We start from the raw sequence: 20,536 nt of genomic DNA on the forward strand, positions 1-20,536 counted from the left end.
CACCGCCCCCAGCCGCCCTCGCTGGGGAACACCTATATCCTCCCCAAAGACAGCCAGGTCGCGGCCGACGTGAAATCCGAGGCTGCGCCCAAGCGCACCCTGTATGAGTCGGTGTACCGGCCGGGGGAAATCTGCGGCCCCTCTTCCCCCAAAAGACTTTGTATCCGCCCCCCGGAGCCTGTGGATGCGGTGGTGGTGGTTTCCGTGAAACACGACCCCCTGCCTCTTCTTCCAGAAGTCAATGGGCACAGAAGCACCAATTCTCCCACAGTAGTTTCACCTGCTATTGTTTCCCCCACCCAGGTAACCAAACCAAACTCTATGCATGAAATGTTTCTCTGGCGCCACTTGGGGCCTAACTTTTGGGCTAATGCAGATCTGGGTTTGAGAGAAGTTTTCAAAAGTATGCTGTATACAGTATACAAAATATACTGAATCAGATTTTATTTCACCCTTAGAAACTTAAGTCTGTTGGTGGTTTTCAGGCAAGCTTTATACCTAACCTTAAGATGTGAGAGAGGACATGCTATGTAACAAATCGCTGCTGCACAGGAACGCTAAAAGCAAAAGTTGGCAGAACAAAAGGGTTAGCTCAAGTCTTTCAGCCTCTCACCTTTCAGTGCGTGAGTTTTATAAGGCCAAGAGTGCCGGAACTCTGTAAATATAAAGGAAGCAATTATTTTAAATGTCCTTGATGAATACAGTAGCTATTAAAATACTTTATTACATATTCTCCGTAACTCATGAAGGTAGAAAATGTTATAAATTATTAAAAAGAAAACATGCCAATCCCACTTCCTGTAGCTTTTCTTTTTTTAAGTAAAGGGGGCGGGGAGTGGAGAGGCTGGCAGTTGAGTGCCAGTTCATACTGTAACATGTAGTCAAATGTAATGTGAAGTTTGGGGTGTAGTTTCCATAAAAGAAATCCACTTGTTAAGGTTATTATTCAGATGGAAGCGTGGTATATGCACCGCCAGTTGGGCTATGAATTGGAGCCCGACACTGTGAGCGCTGAAATATTGCTGCCTATCCCTAGTCCAGTGGAGCTCCCCACCTAGGGGGAGATAGATAATTAAAGCAAGCAGCAGGTTAGAAGGGCAAGAACACCAGAGTTCTCTCCCAGAATCTGAGCCACTTTGGGCAAATCAGCCCACCTCTCTGGGCTTCAGTGTCCTCATCAAAGATGAGTGAATTATTTCAACACTAAAATTATTTTATTCTAAGCAGTAACAAAGTGTAGGTTGAGATTAGAGGCTAATGTGGATGCTTCTTGTCTTGTTATTTTCCCTGGAGGAATATATTCACTTTTTGGCTACTCTTCTCCAGGAGCCAGAAACCAGAGGTGTTTGGGAACTATGCTGTATTCTGCAGGCAGAAGTAGCCATTGGAGGTTTTATGAGTGTGACCTCCCTATTGTCAAGCAGAAGTAGGAATTTCTACTCTAAGTCTGGAGTTGTAGTGCAGGCCCTTCATGGAACAGATGTCAGGTACCTTGGTGCTTTTTGCAAAGTGGAAATTCCAGTTCTGGATAAACTGACCCTTTCAAACATTTACCAGCTAATCGGCAAGCCTCAAGGCCAACTGAGAAAGGGGCTGTGAATGGTAATATAAACACCAAAGTTTTCTAAAATACACAAGACCTGTAGTCTGTGTGTCTTTCTGTACTTCAAGTATGCATAGTACATTTCTGACAGAGGTTGTTTAGAGAGTTTTAAGGATGGAGAGGAGAAATCTTTCTCCTCTTTGGAAAATTAGGGTTTGCTTTTTCTCTTCCAGCAAAAATAATTGTTCACATTCTTCTGATACAGTAAAAACCTTTAAAATGCCCTAGTTTAGAGTAAACCAAAAACCAAACCCATTGCCGTTGAGTCAGTTTCAACTCATAGTGACCCTATAGGACAGAGTAGAACTGCCCCATAGGGTTTCCAAGGCTGTAAATCTTTACGGAAGCAGAAGGCCACATCTTTCTCCCAAGGAGTGGCCAGTGGGTTTGAACCGCCAACCTTTTGGTTAACAATCAGGCACCTAACCACTGTGCCACCACCTGATTAATTAAGAGTTAAAAGCCTAAGAAAGTTTATCAAAGTATATATTTGGAATAATAATGGAACAGTTGTCTCTGGCATCTGTCTACTGGTTTCTTGACATCAGTGTCATAGAATAATGACTCAAATTCCATGAAAGATTAGGAGGCTTTGTTGGTTTGCTTTGGTTCTAAGAAATGCAATCTCTCTTGTTTTAACTGAGCTAGATAAATCACTTGTAATGAATTGTATACTGATTCTTTTACTCTTCTTGAGTTATTGTCAGGTAACCCTCAAGTTAAATATAGACTTGAGTGTCTATAGGTAGGTTATGTGATTATTATGGCTCTCAAAAATTACCTTAGCTAAGTTGCTTTTAGTTACAATTCTACAAAAAGTAGTTCTGTTTGCACATATTTAAGAGTCAGCTTTTCATGCATGCGTTTTACTAGCATGAAGAAGTTTAAGGGAAGTCTTTAAACCAGTAACTCCGGTAGCACTCACTGAATGAAGTCTGAGCATTCTGGATTTTGAAACGGATGTTTAGTTTAAGTGGAAAGTTGATATTAAACTTTTCCTCTTGCATTTATTAAAGTCACTGTAAAGATTGAGATCCAGGGCATTTCCTGGGGATTAATGACTGGCTGGGGTTACTGGCCCGGAGCATTGCTCTAGGTCATTAATCCCCAGGAAATGCCCTGTGTACCTCTAGCCTCGGTCATTATTACTTAATTATAAACATAGGCTTTCTAACCTGAATGCCCACGGACATCATCAAGTACTCTCAAGTGCTGTCGCACTGAATTCCACTGTTGACCATATTATTATAGACTTCTTGGTAGCACAAGGGTCACCCACCAGTGCTTTTATTCTCTTCTAACATGACAAGTTTCTCAAAAGATAAAGAGCCCAGGGCATTAAATGCACTTACTCTTTTCACTTCTTGAGGGTGTTAATGAGCATATCATATATAGGACTGGTTGAAAAATGAATGGATGAATAAAGGTTATAGAATTTGTGATTTTTTACTCGTGAAGTACTTGGGTTTTGATTTTTTGGGGCATGGGGTGGTGGTGGTGGTGACGGTTGTTTTAAGAGGTCCACTCTTTAATTCTCTTGAATAGTTGTGTTAAATGTAAAAGGTAGTTTCAGTTCTTTTTTTCTTCCCACATAGCTGTTGTGATCCAAGATGATCCAATTATTGGTGTACAGGGTCCTACCTCCCAGGTGGAGATTACATGGTGTATTTTAACAGGTTTAGTACCGTATGCTACATCTGTACAGCTGTCTCTTTGCATGGAAATAAAGTATTTTTCCTGCCTCAGAGAACAATACTTCAGCTTAGATGGATGCAGCAATTTGTAATTTATCATTTACAGAGCCAAAGAATAGTAATAGTAGTTTAGAGTCTAAATCTCATAGTTTTTATAGCCTGTGCCTCTAAGACCAAACAAAAATGAACTCTAAAATATTACTTAGAAGCATTTGTAAGCTTGTGACAAAAGTGTCTTTAGTTGAACTTGCTTAGCCCTAACCCAGGTTATTTCCAGAAATACTTTTAAGGAATTCTGTAATTAGGAAATCTGTTATAAAGGGTCAGTGGTGTACGTCCACTGTTCCCGTTGTCTTCACTGGGGGTCAGACTGTGTCCTCACTGTGGGTCAGACTCTGTCGTTACAGGTTCTGAGCTGGAAACAGGAGCCAGCTTCCTGAGAAGGCTCACACAATTGTTCATTACTTTAACCTTTGAGGAAAAGCCAGATGCTTACATCACTGGGAAACCAGCTTTGATTTAGGTGCTGTGATGGGAGGAAAAAAGGGATCTACTTAATAGAAAAACCGTGAATTTTGTGTGCTATCAAAATAGTCCCTAGAGTCCTATTTTGAATTTGGAGATTACAGGGGACGGGTACTCTGTTCTTTATAGGTGGAATCAAACTTTTGCCAATAGTGTGTTTACCAACTATAGCAACTGTAACAATGTAATATTTTAACAGTGGTTATTTGGAGCTATTAGAATGAACTGCCTTGTTCAAAACAAATATTTTTTTGATTTTTAATATTAGTTTGTGACTACATTCCTTTTTCTACTGCAGGAACATTTGCTCTCCTTTATGGGAAGTTCAAATTGGTGGAGAAACGAAATGTCATTTATATAAGTATGTAACTTTTTTCATTCATTCAGGAAACAGTTTCTGAGCTATTATTTTTGCTTTTGTACCAGAAATCTTTGTAAATTAATCAATTTTACACTGGCAGGTAGTCTCACTGGCAAGATTTTGGCCTTGTTAAATATTTAAACTAGATCAAAATAGAGAAAGTTAAAAGGTCAAAAAAAGTCAATGTTTTGCAACACTCATTTTGAGAAAGAAATCTATTTTTATTCTTGTATGTTAGTATTGCAGTCAGCATTTGGGTGTATTATCTTAAGATGATATAAACCCACACCAACTGTCAGTTCACTGTCTATTAAATCTGATCCAGGAAGTAGAAAAAGAAGTATTTGCTGCCGAGTAAGAAAGTGAATCCCATTTTTTCCTAAAGCTTTAGTCTTTGTATCACCCCGATTTTAAAATCTGGCCTCCCGAACAAATTCTCCTAAAGGCTCTCTTCTTGTCATTTCCAAGGAGATTTCAAGTCCCTTCTTCTCATAGGGAGCCCTGGTGGCACAGTGCTTCAGAGCTCAGCTGCTAACCAAAAGGTCGGCAGTTCGAATCCACCAGCTGCTCCTTGGAAACCCTGTGAGGCAGTTCGACTCTGTCCTGTAGGGTCGCTTTGAGTCAGAATTGACTCAGTGGGTGTGGGTCTTCTCATAGGACCCCTAATTGTATGTGGGGCCAGTTAGGCAAGGTTCTCACTTTGTCCTAGGCCAGTTAAAGCCTCAGTTACATAATAAAAAATTGAGCTTTAAGTTATTTTTTGGTGTGTTAACTCCCATTTCGAAAGCAGACTTGATACAGGAGTTGTTGTGAAAATTTTAGGACCAAACATGTAAACATTGAATCTATGGGTCAGTCATACACTTGACTTTTTACTTCTAGAATCTATTTTATGTCTCTTAATTTGCAGTTTACTGTATTATACCAATTAGTCAAGATGCATTTTTAAATACTTATTTGGAAAATTTAGATAAGGGATAAGGTAGGGGGAATTAAATTGGTCCCAAAAGGGATATTGACCTTGATAACCTAAAAATGAAATAAAACGTAGCTTTAAGATTTGAAACATTGCATTGGCAAACTTTTATATTTAACCGTACTGGTGTTTTAAAGATAACCAAATTCGATTTAACCACTGTTGACTGAGCATCTTTCCAGTTGCTAAGTGCTGCCAAGCGGAGCAGGATTCAGTTCTTGCCCTCAGTAAGAGTTTGCAGAGCAGGTGCAAGTGAGTGGGCTAATACCGTTAAAGCTGAAGCAATTCTAAGCTTGATACATAAACATCAGAGTGGAAGCAGTGAACTTTCTTAAAGCTTTAGGCTCTCCAAACTTCTCTTGAGTTTTAAGATTTATACGATATTTCTCTTTGCCTGCTATTCTCCTTCAAGAGACGATGGGATCTGAGTAGGGTCCAGTGTTTATGACAGACTACGCTTTTATATGGTCAAGAAGTCAATGAATGTTTGAGCCTAAGCAAGTCTGTGATTAAATCTGAATATGAGACTGTATTATCTAATGCCCTGGTGGTGCAGTGGTTAAGAGCTGGGCTGCTAACCAAAAGGTCGACAGTTTGAATCCACCAGCTGCTTCTTGGAAACCCTATGGGGCAGTTCTACTCTGTCCTGTAGGGTCACTGAGTCAGAATCAACTCGACGGCAACAGGTTTTTTTATGGCTGCAAACTGGATAATAGACCACACTATACCCACTAGTACTACAGGAGGCCAAACCTAATTAGACGTGTTTTAGGTTTTCAGTAATTCTCCAAGTCCTTCTGCTACATACTTTGTTTACAGTCAGACTTCCTTCCCTTTCAAGTTATCTTTTAAGAATCTGGTGGAGCTTTCTCTTTGTCCCTAAAAAGACACGTTCATATATAACAGCAAACTTTCGTTAATGACTGATCATTTTTATTTAGATCACGTTTTAGATTTTTCCCAAGTCTTGGGTAACAGAATTTTCAAAAATACCAGAAGTAGGAGGTATCTTACAGTGTTGTAATCCAGTGTGGCCGAGCCTTAGTTGAGTTTTCATCACCTGTGCTTTTAGGCAACTCCTTCGTGTATGCAGCTTGCTTTAGGGCTGGTTTTCCACATTGTCGGCCCCCATGGGAACTTCTTTAACTGGAGACCCTCTATATTCCACGCCTTGTGATTCGTGTTTAAGGATTATAAACAGTTCAGCTCCTGCTGTCTCTCCAGGCAGTGGCTTTGTTGTTGTTTTTAAATCCTGTGGGATGCAGGGCAGTCCCAAAGGTGAGGCTGTGCACTGTGAGGATGGTGCAGGTCTCCTAGGTTGAGTCCATTTATTTAACCTTGGCAAGCCGAGGGAACTGGGGGAGACCTTGGAGGAGAGGACTGGGGACCTGCTGGAGCAGCTCAGTTATTCCCACACCAGCCCATTTTCCACCCCCACACCTAAGCCCCAGCTCCACCCAATTATAGAGCCAGTTAACATGCGAAAATCTCATAATGCAAACCTTCCTTGAGAATATCTGGACGCCTTCACACCCTGAATTACTGTTTGCCCCTGATTCTCTGGCAGTGAACCCTGGAAGATGGGTGTTTTGATCCTGTCTAGGAGGAAGGGGGTATAAATGTGCTACCTGAAAGGGCTGACAGATTTAGGAGAGATTAGCTTGTAGGCTTCTGGGAAAGAAGGAGAGGGACTCAGAGAGGAATGTTGAAGGGTGACAGAGACAAATGTCGCTCCCTTTGTGAGTAATTCGGTTACTCAATTAAAATGTCAGGACTAGTCTGGAAACTTGTAATCATCAATTTCCACTTTTACTCCGTGTCCCTAATCTAGGTTAATAACCCTGTTCAGTCCAGTGTCTCCCCATCCAATCCCCATCCTTTCTTTCTCTCAACACAGGAAAAAGGGAGCTATTATTTATATCACCTTTTCCTGTTTAGGCCCTTTCCACCGTGTGCCAGGGACCAAACTAAGTAGACTACAGACACACGCATATGTGCACATGGTTACACAAAGCCGAAACCACTGCTGTTCAGTCAGTTCCCGCTTATGGTGACCCCATTTTTACAGAGTAGAACTGCTCCATAAGGTTTTCTTGGCTGTAATCTTTCTACAAGCAGATCACCAGGCCTTTCTTCCACGATACTTGGGAAAAAAAAGCCTCCATTTTGTTACTGCAGTCTGAGGAATGTTTGGAACAAGTTTCTTGAGCTTGTGGCTAATTCTGATGCCTAAACTTGCTGTGGTTTTTGATATGTAGTTGGTTAAGGACAGCGGCTTAGAAATGAAATATTTCACTTGCATCATCGAGTAGAATATTAGACTAAATCCAGGCAGGTGTGAATGAAGGGAGTTGGTCGGGGGCAGGTCATGAGGCTCTAGGTTTAATGGCCTGTAATCTGCAGAGACAAACTGCTTTATTCACTACAGAGTTTTGAAGTAAATTGTCACCACATCTTACTGATTCCATAGTTATGAAGTGCGATGTAAGCATTAATAATAACCAAAATGTACTAAAGCGCTTTAAAGGGGTCTACTGACCAGCAGCATCACCTAGCATCTGCATCACCTAGGAGCTTGCTGAAAATGCAGAATCTTAGCACTCTGCATCCTCCTCACACTGGATCCCCCTCTGCATGTCACAGCTTGAGGAGCCGTGGTCTACATGGTCTCTCATTTCATCCTCACACAGCCCTTCAAGGAGTGACAATTATTATTTCCATCTTACAGAGGAGGAAACTCAGGTTCACAGATGTTGGATGTTTAGGTCAAACCACTGGTAAGTAACTAGGCTGATATTTGAACCTAGATTCCGGAGTCTGTGCTTTTAAATCCATGGTCTGTTGGTTCCAAAATTCTTATCAACTGTTCACAAATAAAAGTAAAAAGAAGATGATATAACATTAAATTCACATCACTTCTTAGGTGCTTTCCTAGAGCAACTTAAGAGGAGAGAACTTGTCAAAACACAGCATTATAAAACAATGACATAACTATGCAGAGAAGACAAAAGAATATTTCCAGTATATAGCTTCCATTTTGCTATGTGTGGTCGCTGGCCTTTGCTGGGCCTGGGGACAGCAGCAACCTCTTTTGAGAAACTGTATCACATGATACTTAAAAGCAAACTCCAGAGCCAGACTCCCTGAACCAAATCTCAGCTCTGCCCAGAGCTTGTGTTTCAGCTTCCTCCTTGATGAAATGGGGATGATCATAATACCTGCCTCATAGGGTTGTCAGTGTTAAATGAGTTACTATTTGAAAACTACTTAAAACATGAGCACTATATGAATGTGTGCTGTCATCTTATTGTCTTAGCACAGAATGGTTTACATTACATTTGAAACAGTGCTCATCTTTATGACAAAGTCCCAGTCTCGTTAAGTTTTCTCTTGGAAGTAGGTTGTCCAGGTGTTGCAGGACCTTTCTGCCATTTCTTCTTCTGGGACTCCATATACTCTGGCTAGTAGCACTTCCTCTGATCTCCTAAACCAAAAACCAGTTGCTGTTGAGTTGAGTTGACCTCGTGTGTCAGACTAGAACTGCTCCATAGGTTTTCAATGGCTGGTTTTTGGGAAGTAGACCACCAGGCCTTTCTTCCAAGGCACTTCTAAACCAAAAACCAAACCCTTTGCCATTGAGTCCGACACCATAGGACAGAATAGAACTACCCCATAGGGTTTCCAGGAAGTGGCTGGTGGATTTAAACTGCTGACCTTTTGCCTAGCAGCTAATCTCTTAACCACAGCGCCACCAGGGCTCCTAGGCACCTCTGGGTGGACTCAAACCACCAATCTTTTGGTTAGCAGCCAAGAGCATTAACTGTTTGTCCACCCAGGAACACTGCCTGCTCTCCTGGCAGATATTAAATTTGACGGTGGCTATGTCCACTCTGGAGCCCTGGTGGCACAGTGGTTAGGAGCTCAGCTGCTAACTAAAAGGTCAACAGTTCAAATCCACTGGCTGCTCCTTGGAAACCCTATGGGACAGTTCTACTCTGTCCTGTAGGGTCACTATGAGTCGGAATCAACTCGAAGGCAACGGGATTGGTTTTCGGTTTGGGTTATGTCCTCTCTGGCTCACCGGATCCTCCACCCTCTCTCAGCAGAGAGGACTTTTAAAAAAGTCTTGACTAGTACGTTCATATGGACTCTACTACAAAGCCTGTTTTTTCTCATCTACTTCCCTGTAAGATTTCCATGTGTTATGGCCCAGGTGGAATTGACCTCCACACCTCCTAGGTTTGCTGTGTGGACCTTCCTGTTTCTCTTTACAGAGCCTTGGAAGTTTTCAAGTGCCGGAGCCGGGTGGGGAGCTCTCTGATGGGCATAACTGCTGTCCGGACTCTAGCAGATTCACAAAAGTTGGCTTAGAATGAAATCAACAGTTTTTCCATAAGATACTAAATTTTATTGGGAATGGCTTGGGATTAGGGGAGGGGTCACAGTGCTGGAATTCTTAAAGCATTATAAAGTTTGTGATAGCAATAACTGTCATAAATCTTCTAATTTCAGTGTTCTAGAAGTAGGGCCCATATTTATAAATCTGTGGCTAGATTGATTCTATGTTAGGGTTTTTGCATTTCTTAGTGCATGATTGGACTAGAATTTTATAATACTTCTGTCTGATACTTAAATCAATAGAAATTTCACTGTAAGGTGACGTGTATTAACGTGTTTTGAATAGACAGCAGAATCACAATAATGGATTGGTGTTCTGGTGCGATACTGCTGACCAATTAATGACCTTTTGTGACTTGTTTTTAATTTGACAAACTACTCTTATAAAATAGAAATAATTGATTTGATGATGCAGGGATTTATTACTTCTAATTTAGTTTTCCCTTTAAATATTCACAGTATTCAGCAATTATAGTACTTACAGGATAAGTTCGTGCGCTTTTGGAATCGGGTATTTTATTAAACTTGCTCAGTTGAAATATTAGCTTCCATTTTATGACATTCTTTCTGCTAAAACGATATCTAAATTGATTAAAGTACATTTTAGATAGTTTATTTCATCTCAAACAAATAATTGTTTTTTACTCCAGAAAAAAAGACTTGCAGAATGTTTATTTTTCAGTGAATTGAGGTAGGAGTTTACAAACATGTTATTGTAGAAACACAAAGATTTCAATAAAAGTATAACAAGAACATTAGAAACCTGATTATGCTCGTTTCATTTTATTTTTTTTTCAACCCAGTGTTCGTTCATATGTTAATTCTTATAATGAACAGTCACTTGCTTACAGTGCTAGTGACTTCATTGATTTAAGGATCATTTTATTGGGCGGGTTGGTTAAGTTCTAGGAATATTCTCAAAAAGTTTTTTAACTCATAAAGAGGATCATGGTATAGAGAATCCCATTCTATCGTATGATTGCTATCTCGATACGCTGTAGTACCACCTGTTGGGATGTGAGTGCTGATCTAAGACGAAAAAAGGCAAGATAAAGGAGAATGCAGCACAGAAAGACTTTGAAAATAGGATTCATTTATAAAAGCATTTATTGAGCACTTACTGTGTGCAAGGATAGGACTTTGAAGGTGAGGAATGACTTAGAAATACTTGAGAAGATGCTGGAGAAACTACAGTGAGACTATCTAGGACAAGTTAAAAGGAGGACTGGTTGCAGATGAAGGGGAAACTCGCTCATCTGATGGCTGTTCACAAGTAAACGCTGGAGAGAAAACCGTGTTAATATCTAAGAAATGTGACAGAAGGTAGCCTGACCAGACTGAAAGACTAAGTTTTAAACATTAAAGTGTGTAAAGAGAATGTGGAAACTTGGAAAAAAATAAAATCAGAAATTTAAGCCTTTTATTTGCTCAGGAACACCTTAGTACACCAGTATTTTAGATGTCACTGACTCGAAGTAAGCTGCCACATGTCACTATCTATTAGCCCCTCTAAAGATTCACCCTGCTGCTAATCTACGTATTTTAAGGTTGAGTGTTTGTTTAATAACCCGAAGAAATACAGAACTGGCACTGTGTCACAGTCTACGTTTTAATTACAGCTTTTAGGATCACCACAGGTCTGACGCTTTGATACCTAGCATTCTCTCTCTTACATCTTGAGTCTGTGGGCCTATACTACGAATGATGAGCTAATAATTTACATGTGAATGGTGCTTTTCCTTTTACGAAGGGTTTTCCCATATTTGATTTCATTCTAAAGACACTTTGTAGGGTACTTCCTAGTATCTGATGGCTGTCGTTAGGTGTCTTCGAGGAGTTGATTTTTGACTCGTAGTGACCCCATGTGAGAGTAGAACTGCCCCTTAGAGTTTTCTTGGCTGTAATCTTCATGGAAGCAGGTCATCAGGTCTTTCTGCTGAGGAGCTGCTGAGTAGGTTCAAACTGCCAACGTTTCTGTTAGCAGCCAAGTGCTTAACTGTTGCACAACCAGGTCTCCGTAGGTTCTCAATATCCTCATTTAAAGATAAGACAAAAGATTGAGAAAAAATCAGGACATATTTATAAACACAGGTGAAGGAATGAGAATATGCATAGAAACTAATTGGAGAACCCACATCTATGGTAGGAATGAAATAATAATAATCAAAAGATAAAACTTTAGAGATATTATAAGTATTGCTGTTTTCCTCCAGAATATGGCTCACTAAAGTATAAAAATAAGATTAAACCCTCAAACTTAACTCTCTCCTCATTTGTATCATGAAGAGGATGATTTAAGTATACTTAACATAAAATGATTAAAGGATTAATTTTGGACTAACTTCAGATTTTAAATAGAAAAAATAATTGAATTGACTTAAAAGTATTGACAGTATGTGTTCGGTGTTCAATAAAATTATCAAATTACATAGTTTAATTTTTCCTAATTATGAACAAGGAATTTTTAGAGAGTGGTCTCTTTTTTATTTATAGGTTTCATTAGAATGTTAACTGTGATACCAGTAAACACGTTCTAAATTTGTTCCAATAAACAAATATCTTAGTCATCTAGAATACAGAACTAGGATCTTTTAAACTTTTATTGTTGGAAAATGCATATGACCAGTAATAAGCTGCAGACTTTTAAAATAATAGTTTTAAAAATATTCTCTTGACCACTTTACAATACCATTCAGATACAAAAAAGAATATAAAACTTTCTGGCAAAATATTCATGCAAAGTGGCACTATTTGTGTGAAAGTGCTTTTTCCTACTAAACCAAAATAAAATACTTGCTCAGCTGATATAAATCATCAAATGACTCACATTTTAGGCTTAATTTAGTTTATACCAACTTGTTTAAAAATGCAGTCAGTATTATCTGCATCATGAAGTATGAATTGTAATTAGATTATTGGCCTTTAATACGTTGCTTGGTAACAGGGCTACACATTTTATTCCTGAAGTATTTGTGCCCATAGTCAACCTAATAGCTAACATTTATGTGTAACAGGCTACTATCGATACTCGGTGTACATTAGTCCATTTAATCCTCTTAACAATTTTGTAGGCTAGAGACAGGATAGGTAACCTGCCCTAGGAAGTACAGTTAGTAAATGGTAAATCTAGGATTCTATCCCAGGCCTCTCACTTATCTGTTCATTGATTAAGTATGTGTTATATGCTGGTCTCTGGTAACCACCAATTGCCAGTGAGTCATTTACGCTTGTGGCGACCCCACGTGTTTCAGAGTAGAACTGCACTCCGTAGGGTTTTCAACAGCAGTGATCTTTTGAAAGTAGATCACAAGGCCTTTCTTCTGAGGTGCCTCTGGGTAGATTTGAACTGCCAACCTTTTGGTTAGTAGCCAAGTGCTTAACCATTTGTACTACCCAGGGACTCCCAAAGAACAAGACATTTTGCATTTCTCATGGACTTGACATTGAGATGGTAGAGCTGGACATTAAAACCAATAAAACGATCATAAAATAGACTTCAGTGTTAGGTGGCCACCCTGGACTCCAAGACCCCTCCTCTTAACTTCTCTGTCGGTTGGGTTCCACCCACACAGAAGCAAGCCACACACACGTTGACCACCATGTGCTAAAATAATCCCAGCCAAGGCTCTACGTGAACCCATAGCAGATGTCCACTCTTGCAGATGGAGAAGTCATTGCTGGATGAGCCATATCAGATTTAGAGCTTCCCTGGTAAAATATTAGGAGAGGGACGGGTGAGCCGTATAGAAGAGGCCGTGTAGTCTCTTTCTTAAGAACGTAGTGCAAAGAACACATCTGACCACTTCAGCCTGTTGTTACGCGGGTGAGAGAATGGAGGCTCAGAGAGATAGAACAGCAGAATCTGGTCTAGAGTCAGGAGTCGATCCTGACTCACAGGCTTGTAATCTCTAGCCTTTACAATGGGATTACATCATGCTTTATTTCACTTGGTTCCCATCCTAGGCGGTTCTCCCACGCCAGTCAAAATCTGAACAAGTTGCTGAGGGACTGAGATCTTTATTCTCTCTCAGGTGTACACTTGTCCCCACACTGCCTCCCTGAATAGGCTGTCAGAAAATCTGGGCCTTATTCCCCGTCATGGAAAAGAAAGCTGGTGAGGTATTGATGGAATCAAAAGAAAATATTAACATAAAATAGGCACTTGTTTGTGAAATGCTTAGTCTGTGTTTGTGATGCTCAAGAATCATGGGAGTAAGTGTTTGAGAATGAGGGATGAGCTGGCCTGGCTGCTGGTCACACACAGTTTAAGGATCTAGACCTTCCCACTGGGTGTTCATCGTGCTAACTCACCTAAGCCAACTTACAAGTCTTTCTAAATAGGACAACCACCATATGGTCCCCAAGTGGGGCAAACAGTTTGCGTTTGACTGGTAACCAAAAGGTGGGCCATTCAGACCCATTCAGCAGCACCTCAGAAGAAAAGGCCTGGCAGTTTGCTTCCGTTAAAGATTACAGCCAAGAACCCTATGGAGCAATTCTGTTCCATAGCACATGGGGTCGTCATGAGTCAGAATTCACAAGACAATACAACAAACCATATGGGAATTTTTGGTCAGATGATCTTTAAAATCCCTTTCACACCCAAGAACCTATGATTCCATCCTGGAAAAAAGTGTCTGCAGTTCAAATTCTTACAAATCGAATGTTTGTAAATCAAATCACAGTTTAAATACGCTGAGAGAAATTCTGTTTTGGAGCCCCAGTCCTTGACATGAATTCAGATATTTGGTCAGGCTGTTTAAACATACCTTGATATACTGTATAGTATCTATTGCCATTTCTGGTTAGGATTTATGTGTTTTAAGGGTTTATATGTTTTAAAAGTTTATATGTCTTTAATATTTGACTTCATGTGATATATAAAGTAATGCATTTGACTCAATGTATTTCAATATGTGGTTGACATTTTCTAATTAGTTGAGGGTTATTTGTTTATTTGCTGTATGCAGAGCAGTTCTTCGACAAATACTGGTTGATTATTTTTAAGAGTAGGCATTAATAGTTCTATGATTTTTATCCATTCTACCCTTTAAATGAGGTCCATTCCCTGAGGGCAGGGACGTTGCTTCTTTTGCTCACTGCTCTCTTCCCAGTGCCTGACACTGTGGTTGGCACATATTCAGTGCTCAAAAAGTATTTGTAGAAATGAATAAAAAATATTTCACATTAACATTTTAAAGATTAATGTATAATCCTTGCCATCTTAGCCTTGAACAGGAAGGACCAAAATATTTTACTCTCATTTCAAAAAATGAATTTCTTAGCTGTGAAGGTTAGAAATAAAAAGCTCCTCCAGTAGCTTAAAGGGAACACAACACCCAACCCTTCCTTAAATACCTGTTGCATACCTACTGTGTGCTTAGCACTGTGCTATGCTCTGAAGGGTTAGGTGAGTGAGGCAGTGCCCCTGACGGTTAAGTCAGGTTCTCTACTGCTTATGTTCCAAGTTGAATTTGTTCTCTTCAGTTCATTTCTTAGCACCCAAAGGGAATCTCATACACCCAGAGAAATCAGCAGCCAAGTTAGAGGTTGCGAGGTGGCCATGCTGTGCTGTCTTTGTGGAGATGTGGGTCTGGTTGGCAAGGTTGTGCCCTCTGGGGACATGGGAGGGGCAGGACTAACATCTCCTTGCCCCACAGTCACCAAACCTAGACTTTTCAGCCTCTTCTTCTGTGTTTTAGGTCTGTACAAATATTCATCCCCTCTCTACCTTGGACTTACTCATATTTTGTTTTCTTTCCTTTTTTTCCTTTTCCCATAGCCCTCATTTCTCCTCCTCCCTTCCCTGGCCCAACCTGCAACCCCTCCTACACCATAGAAACACCTTAAAACCTTTATAAAGGTACCCATTTCATTTCACAGAATCATCCAGTATATAGTATTTGCTCAAATTATAGAGTTGCCAGTGCAAAACTGAGAATTTCTTAGACAGGGAACTCTAACTTTTAGGGGGTCAGGGTTAACAATTTGGGCTTAAGATAAAGAGAAAAAGGAAGTGTAGACATACTGCTTTGAACTACCAAGGAAATAAATATCAACCCAGTACATAAATATTTGTCCAGTCTTCCACTGCAATTCCCTTAGCGGAATTTGATCCATAGGTAAGCACTTTCTCTATAGAATAAAACCAAAAACCAAACCCATTGCCACTGAGTCAATTCTGACTCGTATTGACCCTATAGGACAGAGTCAAACTGCCCCTTAGGATTTCCAAGGAGCAACTGGTGGATTTGAACTGCCAACTTTTTGGTTAGCAGCCTGAGCTGTTAACCACTGTGCCACCAGCGCTGCTCTACAGAATGAAGGGGCCAGAAAAGGGTCTGAATCCTGTCCGTGTCTGTCTACCTTGGGTTTTGTTGTTGTTGTTTTTTAACATCTTCTTCTCACTCTCCTGGTTTTAATTCTATTAAAGCTTAAAACAGACAAACCAGATCCCAACTCATAGCAACCCCATGTGTGTCAGAATAGAACTGTATTGGTTTCCAATGGCCATGACATTTCGGAAGTAGAGTTTCAGGTCTTTCTTCTGGGTGGACTTCAACTGCCAACCTTTCAGTTAGTAGCCAAGCACGTACCCATGTGTGCCACCCAAGCAGCCACTGGACATAACGTATACTGGATTAAGAAATATCAGTGACGCTTGTCATTAATCCTACTTTATTTTCATAAGATTTGATCATGGACTCCAGTCACCTTTTTGATTGTTCACAACTACAGAAAATGAAATCAATATTCTCAAACTTATTTATTAATGTTTGAGTATTTGTGTTGTATTCTAGTTTAGGTGCAACCTCTTAAGTTACTTTTTTCTTTAAAAAAAAATGGTCTGATTGGGCAAAGTACAGTTAATAAAAGTATACAAACCTACTGTCTGTTTTTCCTTTCTTAGTGCTTTTCTTCAACTGTCTGTTTCTCTTGGTTCTGTTCTCCTTTGGACTTTACTTTGTTCTCACTTCAAGGAGGTGCAGAGAGAATAAAGAAAGGAAGAAGGATTTTGAGCTGTGGGCTTGGAATAGAGAGAGTGAGGGAGAAGTGGTGGGAGAGAAAGCTGAAGAGTTCAGCAGGAGCCCTACCTGGGAATGCCTAGGCTATGTGAAAGGTTTCAAACCACATCCTATGGGGAGGGCACCTGTTGAAGGGTTTAAGAGAAGAGGACAGACTCCAACTTCCTCCCCCCAACCGCACCCCCACCCCACAGCTTTGCTCCAGTTGAGCTGTGGACTGTGGATTGCAGAGGAGCTAGAGCAAGGGGAAAGGTGAGGGTGCCTGAGGACTAGGATGATAGCTGTAGGGATGTGGGGAATTAGATGGATCCTAGAGATATTTGGGAGGTAGAATCCACAGGACATGGAGATCGACATTGAGGGAAGGAAGGAGTTCAGAAGGACTGAGACAAGACAAGTGGCAATGCTGCATATTGAAACGGGGGCCACTGCAGGAGGAGCACTGGGGAATATGATGGGTTCTGCTTTGGAAACGTTGAATTTGAGACGCCTGTGGGACAGCCGGAGCCCTGGTGGCGCAGTGGTTAAGAGCTTGGCTGCTAACCAAAAGGTTGGCAGTTCGAATCCACCAGCTGCTCCTTGGAAACCCTTTGGGGGCAGTTCTGCTGTGTCCTATAGGGTCGCTGTGAGTCGGAATCAGCTCAGCGGCAGCGGGTTTGGTTTGGGTTTTAGTGGGACAGCCAGTGGGGGCAGTGGTTGTTCAGGGGTAGAATTCTCACCTTCCATGAGGAGGCTGAGTTCAGTTCCTGGCCAATGCATCTCATGCACAGCCACCACCTGTCTGTCAGTGGAGGCTTGTATGCTGCTATGATGCTGAACAGGTTTCAGCAGAGCTTCCAGACTCAGACAGACTAGGGAGAAAGGCCTGGTGATCTACTTCCGAGAATCAACCAATGAAAACTCTCTGGATCATGAAGGTCAGACTGGCAACTGATCATGGGGATGGCCCAGGACTGGGCAGCGTTTAGTTCAATTGTGCATGGGGTCACCGTGAGTCGGGAGCAGCTCCATGGCAGCTAACAACAACATGGGACAACCATGGTGAAATGGTGGATAAGTAGGCAGATACACAGGTCTGAAAAAGGTCTGGGCAGGAGGATTAAATTTGGAAGTTCCGCTTATAGATGATAATTGAAGCCATTTGGAATGGATAATATTGCTTAGAGAAATCATTGTGGGAGAAAAGAAAAGGGCCGTAAGAAACTCAAATATTTAGAGGCAGGGCAGAGAAGGAGCTGCTGGCAAAGAGCCACAGCCAGGAGCCTGAGAAGGAGAAGGGAAGCTTGGGTATAGGTTTTCAGAAGCGAAGGGAGTAGTCGGTTTTGTTAAATGTAGCTGAGATTTCAAATAAGATGAGACCCCAATGCATGTCCACTTGCTTCTCTGCAGAGTTACGGTTTTGTGCCATCAGTCAATTCTGACTCATGGTGACCCTCCCTATGTGTTACAGCGTAGAACTGCTTCATGGTAATCTTTATGGAAGCAGATTGCCAGGCCTTTCTTGGGTTCGAACCGCCAACCTTTCAGTTACCAGCTGAGCGCAAACCATTTGCACTACCCAGGGACCCTTTATAGGGAATCACTGGTAATCTTGGGAAAAAGAGTCTTGTGGGGTGATGGAGCAGAAGCTAAATTGGAGTGAGTTGAGAGAGGGCTGAGGTGAGGGAATGGATCCCACTGGTATCTTATTTCAGGTTGGCTGTGAAGGAGAGGAGAGCAGTGACTCGAGGGAGGTGTGGGCTAGTGAGGGGAGCTTGGAGGGGGGATTTTGCATATTCTTAAGAAGTTTAAATGCCGATGGGAAGGAGTCAGTGGAGAGCAAGAAGAACCCACGTTTCCGGGGACGGCCAGCTGGGTGTGGCAGGATCAGGAGGACAAGTGGAGTGATAGCTTTAGATTCTTCTATTAACTTTTTATGTACTTTTCTAAAAACATGTTAGTAAAAGACTCAGGCAGAATTGGCCATTAGCAGCACTGCCGTGCAGACTAAGCTGGTCTCACTTCCAGGCTCTGTCAGCTGTTGGCCCTCCTCCTCGTCCATCCTCCAGCCCACTGCCCTTCCTTAGTCAGGTGACTCATGACTGGTGGGCAATACCTGTTAAGGGTGGTTTCTCGTCCAACCGGAATTGATCCCTATTGAGGAGGATAACTCGAGCATCCTTTTTGTTTTGTGTCAGTAAGAAAACCGAGGATCAAATTCAAGGAAGGGGCCCATTTTATGGAAAGAAACCTGTTGTGGTGCAGTTGATTCCGACTCATAGCGACCCTACAGAACAGGGTGGAACTGCCCCATAGAGTTTCCAAGGAGCTGCTGGTGGATTCGAACCGATGACCTTTTGGTTAGCAGCCGTAACTCTCAACCACTGCGCCACCAGGGCCCTAATGAAAGAAAAGCTAGGATAGAATAGGAACAATGTATAAAATTGTTTCTCAGTCAGACCAGGGAGATGACAGATGAGTTTCATTCTGTGGGACATGCTGGGTCTGATGTTTCTTGTTAGCATTGCTTTAACTGATTTTACGTACCATGCACGTATGTTGGGAGAAGACAACTTCTAGATTTCGGTCTGGATTGGATCTGAGTAAACTGGATGCTCATAGGGAAAAGCTTTTATTTGCTAGCTTTTTTTTCTGGAAAAAAATTACTGTTACAATAGAAGCAACACTTGAAATTTTTTCTCTGTCATGCAAACATAAAAATTTATTTTTCAAGCTCACCTTTCTGAAGCTGTCTATGCAACCTTAGTCATAGCTTTGCTTTGGTTTGAGGACTTTTGTACACAAAAGAAAAATTCAGTCACTGACCTGGAATCATGACTTTATAGCATTATGACATTGATTGCTTTCACTGTCTAATCCCAGCTTTCTTCTTCTCTCTATAAGTAGTTTCCCCTCCCCTTTTTAAGCTGTCTGTAGTTAGCTTTTCAGCCTAAGTTTTTTCCCCTTCTTTGGGGATGGAGGAGAAAGCAAACAGACCTGCCCTTGACCCTGGCCTCCCAAATCGCTGCAGCTGAGAATGCATCCTTGGCCCCGCTTACATACTGCAGAATAGATTTATACTGCAGAAGGGTCAAGGAGGAGAGGCTATGGCTTTTTAAAGGTGCTAGCAACAATGTTCAAGGCAGGGGAGTTAAAGGAAAAACAGTTTGAGGCTTAGGGGGTTAAAAGCATTAGCATTCAGGGCTCTGCTGTTTACTCCTTCCTACTTTATACAGAACCAAGAGAAAGGATAACCGTCAATTCTGTGGTTTGAAAATTGTTGGGGAAAATCCCAAAATGTGCAAAATGCATTGGACTGAAAATACCAACTCTTCAGAGACAGGCTCCCGAGGCGTTAAGCTTGTTTACACACAGGTAGTATTCTAGTGACCAGGTCATTAGGAGCGTCTCCTCAGTTTCCAACATCTCTCTGGATGCCTGGCAGGAGAAGAGGAGCAAACCACAAATCCCACTTCTCAGACCTCACCGTGTGCCGTCTTGACTTCAGCTCTGTCCTTCTCATTTCACCTATATTCCTATTTAGGTAGTATTTTTCAACTCACCTCTTGACTATGTTAACCTCATTCCAAGTGATAATAGACACAAAATCACAGATTTGATGTGCTAGTTGTATTTCTCTAAAACCCGTGCACAACTATTTGAAAACCATAAAATAGTCATCTGCATGCCACCTCAAATAGCCTGCGTCTGTGATGCATGCTCCACTTTTTGGGAACCCTGATCTAGACCTCTGAGCCCTGGTGGTGCAGGGTTAAGAGCTTGGCTGCTATCCAGAAGGTTGGCAGTTTGAATCCACCAGCTGCTCCTTGGAAACTCTATGGGGCAGTTCTACTCTGTCCTGCAGAGTCACTATGAGTCAGAATTGACTCGAGGGTAACGAGTTTGGTTTTTGCTTTCTTGATCTAGACCTCAGCCTCAGAGAGCTGGAAAGATCCGCACAGGTTTCTTGTATGA

The 20,536-nt window shown here is 41.4% G+C and overlaps 1 protein-coding gene across 3 annotated transcripts in view; it reads left to right on the forward strand.

Moving 5' to 3' along the window:
- Positions 1-20,536, forward strand: part of KCTD1 (potassium channel tetramerization domain containing 1) — a 106,068-nt gene that overhangs the window by 2,438 nt on the left and 83,094 nt on the right. Inside the window, exon 2 of one of the 3 annotated variants that reach the window (XM_004387759.3) lies at positions 1-303. This exon is cut by the window's left edge and continues 7 nt beyond it. The exons of the other annotated variants lie outside the window; for them this stretch is intronic. Coding sequence (XP_004387816.1) covers positions 1-303 — 303 coding nt within the window. The remainder of the gene's footprint in view (positions 304-20,536) is intronic. 3 annotated transcript variants of the gene reach the window in all.

This window comes from Trichechus manatus, unplaced genomic scaffold, assembly GCF_000243295.1.
Source record: "Trichechus manatus latirostris isolate Lorelei unplaced genomic scaffold, TriManLat1.0 scaffold00193, whole genome shotgun sequence".
NCBI lineage: Eukaryota > Metazoa > Chordata > Mammalia > Sirenia > Trichechidae > Trichechus > Trichechus manatus.